This window comes from Mixophyes fleayi, chromosome 4 (genome assembly GCF_038048845.1).
Source record: "Mixophyes fleayi isolate aMixFle1 chromosome 4, aMixFle1.hap1, whole genome shotgun sequence".
Classification (NCBI taxonomy): domain Eukaryota; kingdom Metazoa; phylum Chordata; class Amphibia; order Anura; family Limnodynastidae; genus Mixophyes; species Mixophyes fleayi.
Genome location: NC_134405.1, coordinates 12,765,550 through 12,775,723, shown reverse-complemented (window position 1 = coordinate 12,775,723; position 10,174 = coordinate 12,765,550). Strand labels below are relative to the sequence as shown.

The 10,174-nt window shown below is 40.4% G+C and overlaps 1 protein-coding gene across 1 annotated transcript in view; it reads right to left on the bottom strand.

Annotated features, from left to right (window-relative positions):
- Positions 1-4,828: 4,828 nt before the first annotated feature.
- The window catches only part of LOC142150413 (zona pellucida sperm-binding protein 3-like), an 11,194-nt gene continuing 5,848 nt past the window's right edge, over positions 4,829-10,174 (bottom strand). The window contains exons 3-8 of the mRNA XM_075205607.1: positions 9,509-9,612; positions 9,188-9,365; positions 7,075-7,195; positions 6,911-7,002; positions 5,308-5,444; positions 4,829-5,061 (exon numbers count right to left, since the gene is read on the bottom strand). Of these exons, the coding sequence (XP_075061708.1) occupies positions 4,847-5,061; positions 5,308-5,444; positions 6,911-7,002; positions 7,075-7,195; positions 9,188-9,365; positions 9,509-9,612 (847 nt within the window). The 3' untranslated portion in view covers positions 4,829-4,846. The remainder of the gene's footprint in view (positions 5,062-5,307; positions 5,445-6,910; positions 7,003-7,074; positions 7,196-9,187; positions 9,366-9,508; positions 9,613-10,174) is intronic.

Genomic DNA, 10,174 nt, shown 5'->3' with positions numbered 1-10,174 from the left:
TGGATTCGGAGCGGGCGGGAGAGTACCGAGCTACTCAGCTCGGTACTCGGATACCCAAAGTTCGGGTGGGTTCGGTTCTCGGGGAACCGGACCCGCCAATCTCTATTGGAAACCATAATATAGGATCTCTTTGATTCTTTACAAAATATCTCCCTGCAATGCCGCATACTTAAAGTACTGTTTCTTGTAGCTATGACATCTGTTTGTAGAGTAAGGGAACTGCATGCTTTGTGGTGTAAATATGCTTTTATACACATTTATACTGACAAAGTGATATTAACTAACCCTGTTTTTTTTATCTAAAGTAGTTTCCTTTTTTCATATCAAGAGATCATACTATCATCTTGCGATCAACAACCAAGTAACGAAAAGGAAAAACGATAATATACTCTAGATCAGGCTTGTCAAACCCGCGGCCCGCTTGTGGACTTCATTTCCAAGTAACGCTAACTTAATTTCCGAGTAAGTTTAATTGGTTAACTATGTTTTCTATGGTTTTTTGGATGATCAGCTATCGTTAGTGTATTTTATGTGCGGCCCAAACCAAGTCGTCGTCTTCCAATGGGGCCCAGGGAAGCTAAAAGGTTGGACACCCCTGCTCTAGATCTTGTTATAGACAACCCTAGTTACATTTCCAGGACCAATGATTTCAGGTAAACATATGAGCTATTTGTCCTCCCACAAGGTTCCCGTAAAGGGTACATTCCATCCAAACAGACTCAGACAAAAGGGAATGGACAAGAAGTGCCTGAAATATTGAAGCTGGAAGGGTGATAGCAACTTCATGGGCAAACAAAGCTCAGCTCTCAGCAGACGAGCTCTGTAAAATAGCTGGATGGCCGTTGCCTCATGCCTGTACCAGACGTTATGTTCTGGAAGTCACATCCTCTGCTGATGCCCAATTTGGAAGGAAAACACTTGAAGTTGTTAAATAAAAGTTCAGTTGTGCTTAAGCCCATCCTGTTTGATGAAACTACTTTAGTACATCCCAATGTAAGGGCTGCCAGAGAGTGTGAAAAGGAAATAAGAGAATTATACTTACTGCATATTTTAGTTACTTGATACACTTCATGGCAGTCCAATATTCCCACCAGTATGCTCTAGCTATGTGTCATAGGACAGCTTGCAGAGTTTTTCAAAGATATCAGGGGCGAGAGGGGCCATCTTATATACCCTGCGGGGGTGTTTCTTTATCCCGTTTCTAGGAGTTGAAAAAGGTATTTAACCCATTGTAAGGGCTGCCATGGAGTATTTCCAAAAAATTAAAGTAGTGGTAATTTTAATTCTCATATTTTATGCTTACAAAATGTCTTTGTTCCAGCCAAAGGGGGTGATTGAACTTAACTGTTATAGATTGAAGTAAGGTGGACTGAGAAATTGGGGACAATGCACTACAACAATTTAGACTAGAGCTCTTTAGTTAAAATTCCCTCAACTAGATTTGCAGTATGGGTCCTTAAGACTTTTATTGTAATAAAATACGATTATTCAGCAATTAAGGGATATTATAAACTGGTGAAATGTATATAAATTTACAACTTTATTATAGTGTACTGTACAATATTTAATCCCGCTATAAAATATTTTTAAATAATAAACCCCCCACAATACACTTGTCATCTTGTTCTTAATTGGTGTAATAGTTGTTTTAAGCACTTTGGGTGCTACTCAGTGAAAAGTAAAACAGTTTGAGTAGAGTATCATTGTGTTTTTTTGCACATGCCCAGAAATTGATCATACACAGATGCGTCTAACCCATACTTGCCAACTCTCCCGGAGACTCCCGCATTTCTGGTGAGTCTCACGGACTCCCGGGAGAGTCTGGCAATCTCCCGCATCTGGGCAAAATTTGGGCCAAAACGCAGCGATTCACGGCATGGGGACAGGGCCAAAATGACGCGATTTTTGGAGCCCCACCCCATCACGCCCACCTTCCCATGGCAGCTCCCGGATCATACTTGCAATAAGTTGGCAAGTATGGTCTAACCAAACCTGCAATTTTTTGGATCTTGAGACGCATGATGGGGGAAGGAAAGTGTTCCAACATAGGCAACATACAGTAACGGTGTTCCAACAATTACATCCAGATTCAGACTTGGACATAGCCACAGATACAGCTGAAAGAGATTTTACTTGGTTAGGGGTACGTGGAAACCGAGGACGACAACTTGCAATTAGTAGTTTGCGACTGAATCAAGGCTGCTTTTTCACACCTTAGCAGTCGCTCTGCCATAGATTAAGCTTTGCCAAATGTGTAGCAGCAGAGATTGGCACCTTTATTTGCATGCATGTCGAGAAATTGTTAATACTGTATTATTTTGGTTATCCCAGTTCAAATGAGGTTTGATAGTATTTGTGTTCAGAACATACAAAATAAGGTTTTTCGACAAGTTGGACACAAGTGACAAAGGGCTCTGGCTGTTGTCAAGTGGACACATCTCCTACGCGCTCAGACCTGGGTGCATCTTCAGCTCTGAGTACTGCACACATACGTGTGCAACTTTCTCAGTTATAAGTTACGCTTATTTTCCACTGTGAATCAGGCCCTTTATATCCAGACTCCTTTGATGTTGCCACGGACATCTGATAAAAGGACAACATCTCACGGCATAGTATTTGAAAGTCTCTGCCCTAAAGAGACTTTCCCACTCATCTGCAGTAACTACCTAGATCTTTATCATTTGTGTAGCAAAAATTCTAATGCATACAAAAACCTTGCATTCAGGGTCATGCAAAATGTAGGTATCCTCTTTTTGTACTAACAAGGGGCCTGATTTATTAAAGATTTTAAATGAAGAGGCATCTTATTTCAGTCTCCTGGACAAAACCATGTTACAATGCAAGGGGTGCAAACTAGTTTTTTGTTTTGCACATAAGTTAAATACTGACTGAATTTTCATGTAGCACACAAATACTTGATCGCTTATTTGTACACTGAAATTTAAAGTTCATATTTGTGTGCTACATGAAAAAACATTCAGTATTTAACTTATGTGCAAAACAGAAATCTAGTTTGCACCCCTTGCATTGTAACATGGTTTTGTCCAGGAGACTGAAATAAGATGCCTCTTCATTTAAGATCCTTAATGAACCAGGCCCAAGATATACAAAATAATTGCAGAACATTTATTAATGTTAACCCTGATCAAGTGTAAACTCCCCATTTAAAGTGTGTTGATCAGCGTTTTCCATCATGTGAAAACAACAAACCATGTATTGGTTCCAGGTCATTGATCTTCCATCCCCGCCCCCCCACCCATGGTGCCCATTTTTATCCTTAATTTACTCCTCATGCAGTTAAAGAGTGTCAAGCTCTGGATCACACCACCCCACCCCCAGTAGCAGCCCTGGGGGAAACCTTCTCGGTAGCCATGAATGAAATGCAGGATAATTAACACTGCAGCAGAACAGATCCCCATTAATTAATGTACATAGGTTTATAGCACGGTGGCTCAGTGGTTAGTATTTCTGCCTTACAGCACTGGGGTCATGAGATCATCATCATTTATTTATATAGCGCCACTAATTCCGCAGCGCTGTACAGAGAACTCACTCACATCAGTCCCTGCCCCAATAGAGTTTACAGTCTAAATTCCCTAACACACACTCAGACAGACAGAGACAGAGAGACTAAGGTCAATTTTGATAGCAGCCAATTAACCTACTAGTATGTTTTTTTTTGGAGTGTGGGAGGAAACCGGAGCACCCGGAGGAAACCCATGCAAACACAGGGAGAACATACAAACTCCACACAGATAAGGCCATGGTTGGGAATTGAACTCATGACCCCCGTGCTGTGAGGCAGAAGTGCTAACCACTTAGCCAACCGTGCTGCCCCAATTCCTGACCATGGCCTTATCTGTGTGGAGTTTGTATGTTCTCCGTGTTTGCATGGGTTTCCTCCAGGTGCTCTGGTTTCCTCCCACACTCCAAAAACATATTGGCAGGTTAATAGGCTGCTAGCAAAATTGACCCGTGTGTGTTGGGGAACTTAGACCGTAAGCCCCAATGGGGCAGGGACTGATGTGAGCGAGTTCTCTGTACAGCGCTGCGGAGTTAGTGGTGCTATATAAATAATTGATGATGGTCCTCTCAGCTAACCTCTTACTCCCACCAATGTGCACAGGTGGGCCCGAGTAGGGGGAGGGGGGAGGGGGGGGGGGGGGGAAGAACTGATGACAGCTACATTCTCCCTAAACAAAATTTACACTTTATAATTGTGCCCAACTCCCCTATTCTTGTATGGAACACTATTCCAAAATTATGGTTAGAGGACTTAAAAACACATCTTTGGCCCTGAATATCCCCTTCATATTCCGGTGTTTGTTGTCTGCAATGGACCTGGAGTTTCTAACCTAGACCATTCGGAATGTTCACTGTTCACTTCTATTTCTGCACATCCTCACATTAACCTATTTTGTCTTTGTTTGTTCCTATATAAAAAGGAACAGAATTAGATGTTTATCAACTTCAATTTAATGCACGCAAAAAAGGAGCTCTGCAGTACAGTCAAAATGGTCCAGCCAAGATCAGAACAAAATCTCCCAAGAGATCTTCTACAGTTTTACTGTAGTGGAAAGTTTAATTTAGTTGCATCTTATTGTAGTTTCTAAAACTTGTAATCTGTAGGCCAGAACCCCAAGAACTTCTGTTACCAACCACCCCCACCATTATATCTATAGATCAACCAGACATCCATTTGGAATATTCGAGAGGCTATATCAGAGATATCCATGGAAATATTGTTCAGGCTTCGTTAAACACACCGTACAGGTAAATTGAGAAAAGGAGGAAAGTGAAAAAAACCCAAATACAAAACAAAAATCTCTACAAATAGATCAAAGCTTTATTGTGGATAAAGTATATGTCTTTCCTTAGGGTTCATTTTCCAGGCCAATACAATCACTGAAAGTACAACCACCCACAAAAATCCCACGGCTGCTACTACCCAAACTTCTGCTGAATGAGAATCCATTTTTCCATAAAGTGCAGTGTTACCCTCTGGTCCAACAACAATCAGAGGTCCAAGAGTTGACGTCTGTTCATGTGGAACACTTTTCCCTGTGCAGATATAAAAAAATAAAAAGAAATAAAAGAAATAAAAATCATTTTGCTTATCTAACAAAGTCTAAAATTATCTGCATTTTATGTATTATATTTCTATTTAAGACTATAGCCATGTCAAGTAAACATTTTCTAAGAATCCACACTGACATTATTTAGTTTAACATCTAACAGGATAGGATCAGTGTAACAGCTAAAGAGTCAGTTACCCATTGGAGCTAGAGAAGAACGTACATCCCTTACCAGATAAGTATTCTCTTTTCCAGCGATGTCTGGATCCTACAGTTGGCCTAACTCTTCTAGATTGTGAGGTTTGGGATTCACAGCTTTTCATCTCACAGCAGCTACAGATATTGTTATGACCATCTATGGATGACCAACTGCAAGAGCGAGACTAAAATTTAAGTTCCATACCTGTCCAACACAACATTGCTCTGTCTGTTGGTACCAACCCTCCACTTAATATATTTTGAAAACATTTTTTATTCAACATGATTGTGAAGATAAGCAAACAAGGATTTTATTTGTACAATTGCTAGATATCCCAACTTTACTCATTTGGAAATAGAATTCCTGCTTTACTGTCAAGTAGCAAACATGATCCAATTTATCAAGTAGACAGTGGCTGCATTCAGTCACAAGACGACTTGTACCAAGCATCAGGAGGGTGTGTCTAAGAAAGTTTGCCCTTTTCCAAATATAAAAAAAAAAAAAAAAAAAAAAAAAAAAAAAAAAAATGGCAGAGTATGGCAGAGTCAGTGTTGGGCTGAATAAGCACTTTCATTAAAAAGTATTGTATCGGCAAGAATGCTGATTGAACACACTGGATCACCGCTATGATTGTCAACTAAAGATTTATCTTTCAAGACATCTAGCTTTTACTGGTGCCACACAGACAGTCTTGAATACAGCTGCAACCTTAAAGGTATGATGTTGGGGATTGGTTTTGAGCTGTATATTTACTAGAGAATTTTGTTACCAATTCATATGCTGTTAACATGGCAACAAGTAGTAACTTGGCAGGATACAGGAGAGATGGAGAGATGGAGAGATGGAGAGATGGAGAGATGGAGAGATGGAGAGATGGAGAGATGGAGAGATGGAGAGATGGAGAGATGGAGAGATGGAGAGATGGAGAGATGGAGAGATGGAGAGATGGAGAGATGGAGAGATGGAGAGATGGAGAGATACACACATACAGCTCTTCTAGAGTGTGAAAAGCACATGAAAATTAGTAATACTGTAGTTAAACACTCACCTGATTTATCTAGGGTAGAGGTGGCCAAATCCAGCCCTCAAGAGCTACCAACAGGCCATGTTTTCAGGATTTCTGTCTGTAAAAACAGGTGGGATAATTACCGACCCAGACATAGATTAACTCACCTGTGCACGGTTAAATAAATCCTGAAAACATGAACAGTTTGGTAGCTCTTGTAGACTGGGTTTTGATACCTCACCTCTGATCTAGGGCACCGCTTACTAAGGAGTAAAGGTTTGTTATATTGTGTTCACCGGGTGCTGCAGCTTGAATTGTAGAGTAAGCAGTGCTACAGGTTAATAGTTTGTGAAGCTTTATATAACCAGAGATCTTTCTTGAACTTTTTCCAGTTACACTGTTCCTCATTTTGTAGAGTTAATGTACAGAATATTTATATTTTGTGGGTTATTTGCATTTGAAAATGGAATGTTCTTTGGATGCTCAAATAATTTATTGACCACCAATATTTACACCCAATCCCACAACCTCAAACTGGCTAATACCATGCTCCTATGACAGTTTAGTCATAAACAAATGCAGTCCCCAAACAGATGTTCTATATACCAGTTTTTGCCTTGTCTAACTTACGTGCTGCTTGTTTTGCTGAAGGTACAAGCCTTGTTGAGGGCATCAAGTGGCTCATTGGTTGCTACCGCTCTCAGCACGCAGGTGATAAATACCTAGAAACAGATGGATCAGGTTTAAAACCGATTTTAAGCAGATTTTCTGGGGAGTGGAGGAGTAAATCTTACCAGAGGGGAATCCATTCCTATAAATCTGAAGGCATCAACCATGAACTGGATCTTGTCTACTTGGGGCCTCGGGGATCTGAAGGCAGATGATGAATCCTCTCGTGTTCCATCCACCAAGCACCTGGAAGCCACATTCAATTTATATTCGGACAACCATTACATTATATGCATTCATTTAGCGATAGAAAATACATTTCCTGACAGACTACCACCACTTTAATCATCTAAATATTAGACCCATGTCTTTAGTTCGTTACTTTTCCAGTGTTTTTGCAGAAATGTTCAAGGATTATATTTGCACTTTACTTCAAACTTGTGAAGGACACTGAACATTGGTATTTTTTCCCCTATTTTTATTACTTAAACATAGAACAGAAAATGTGTGTAGAGGTATTTGAGATCTTCTAATCTAGACCGTGGCAAGAATAAAAGACAATGGGTGCTATGGTATTGGTCCTATGATGGGAGAGTTTCAGGCAGACGTATGGTAAAAATGGTTTGAAAGTAGAATGGTTGGTAAACAAATATAAAAAATAAAAATGCAGGTGACATCTTGAGGAGCCAAATGAAGCCAGGAGATTTACCAGAAGACCCTGACACCAAGTGGTCAAAGTGTAGAATGTTCCACAGAAGAGGAGACTGTTCTAGGGAAGGTTGAGATTTGAGATGTGGGAAGCAAGAGAGGTCCTAGGATAACTATTGCTCATCTGGGAAAACAACAATATGGGTACTTGCGTATGGAAGGGTTTTGTGGTTTGGTGCATAGCTTACATATAGCAAAAATGAATAATGGAAAGATAATGGTCCAGCAGAATTCTTACCAGAAGTGGAGATGGTCTAGATGGAGGCAATGTGAATCTCCAAACAAATTGTAAAATATAGTGTATATAGAGATTTAGGCTAGGTACACACTGGAGAATTTTCCGACCAATCTGTTATCTACAACAATTGTACCTACGACTGAAGCCTGACCGGTCGGGCCATTCATGCATACACACTATTTACATTCAGGTCTCTGCTCTTCATCTGGTCCTATAACCGTTTAGAGAAGAACAGCACAATATGCATTCATTCCTGTCACAGTGATTAACCGCCTTGTTAAAATTATCCACATGTCATAACGAAATTAGTTATCTTCTGTGACTCTGAAACAAGATGTTCAGTCTCAGAACGAACAAATTATTCCATCTACAGCACTTTCCATTTAGTCACCAGGACATGTTCATTGCCAGCATTGGCTGAACAGACAATGGGTTATATTTACTAAACTGAGGGTTTGAATAAGTAGAGATGATGCCTATAGCAGCCAATGAACTAGAATCTGATTGGTTGCTATAGGCAACATCTCCACTTTTTCAAACCCGCAGTTTAGTAAATATACCCCCATGGCTCTAAACTCTATGGAGATAGTGATCATGAGTGCACACACACTACATGATCGGAAGTAGATTATTTAACAGTACGACCAACCAAGTTAAACAACAATCTGCTCTTTGGAACAACTGATGTTCATCGTGCAAGTATACACGCTAATGCGATATGTGGGAGAGCGGTCATTTATCGGGCGATTGGCCCGATAATTGGCTGACAGACCTCCAGTGTGTACCTAGCCTTAAGCTGCGTACACACTACAGAATTTTTCACCATCGATTTTACATGCGATCGATGGTCCGATCGCTCAGTCCATGGACTGCATACACACTAGCCTTGTTTTAGATGATAAAGGGAAGAGGGAACGTCCCTTTAGCGACTTTTAACAGCCATGTTGTGAGCATTGATTGCAATTTCGGAAGTATCAGAGGATTGTCGTGGATTGGTCGGAAGTTTATACACACTACACAACAGAAACGAGATTGGAACGAAAATATTAAACGGTATGACCAACCAAATGAGGCGACAATCGTCCATCTGGGCAGACTTTCGACCATCGTGTCACTACACACACTGACCTGACTTTTGAACGAGCTGTCGTATGTCGGCTAGTTGAGCCGATTATTGGACAAAAACCCTGTAGTGTGTATCCAGCTTTAGGCAGTGAGAGACTCTCAGAGTTAATGGTCAACATTGGACAGATATGCATCAATTACTGCCATAGTGCATCCATGATAATTACCCATTCAAAGCAATAATCTCATAAGAAGGGTTTGATTTGGCATCAGAAGACACAGTGGCCACACATTTATCAACAAACACTCGCATAGCAACATGGTTCCGAATGTTCACAGACGCCTCAATGTAGAACACTTCCCCCAGCTGGAACACATTAGAGAGCCTGGGAGAACTCCAGTCATCTGTAAACATAAGAGGTAACAGGTTTAAAGCAACATAAACTTAAAGGTGGACTTGAGTAACTGCTACTTTAAATACTATAGATTAGGACAATAGTATTGCTGTGTATAATTGACAAGCAAGTGCTATATTTTAACCCACATACCATCCATGAGGCGTAAGGAGAAAGACATCCGCTCTTCTGAAGATAAAGTGGAACTGAAGGGATCCCATGTTGGATCCATGGCCTGGCTGCTCACGTTACCATGTCTGCAGAAAAGGGTCTATAGATAATTTAATAGTACTAGAGTTCCTTGATAGGACAGGTCATGTGTAAGAATGAAGGCAACCATAAAGTATCATGACAATATAAGGATTAAGTGTGCCTGAAGACCATTATTATTACGCTCAATCGAAGCAATGCCAGAGACCAGAGTATGGTACTTGAGGGATCTAAACACCAGTTATGTTGGCTCATGGTCTCAAGTTCTCCCAACATGGAGTCAGCCCTTATGTTGCTACTGCAGTACTGGTACTTCATTACATAATGTTCTTTTAACTTTTTTTACACAATTATTTAACTACAACTTCAGTCTAGTTTATATGTACAGTAAAACTAAGCCTAATCCAATGTGATCCCTGTCTAAACTACAACATTTACTGTACATGGTTAAAGATTCTCCTAGTTGGCTTTTTTCTGGATAACCCTTTTTGTTGTTTTTTTTGCGTGGTAATTTGGGGCTTTAAAAACTACCCATCTTCTATTACACCCGTCGCTGCTGTTCCCCACCTCATTAAATTGCTAAGCAGCTGTTCTCAAGATGACATTAAC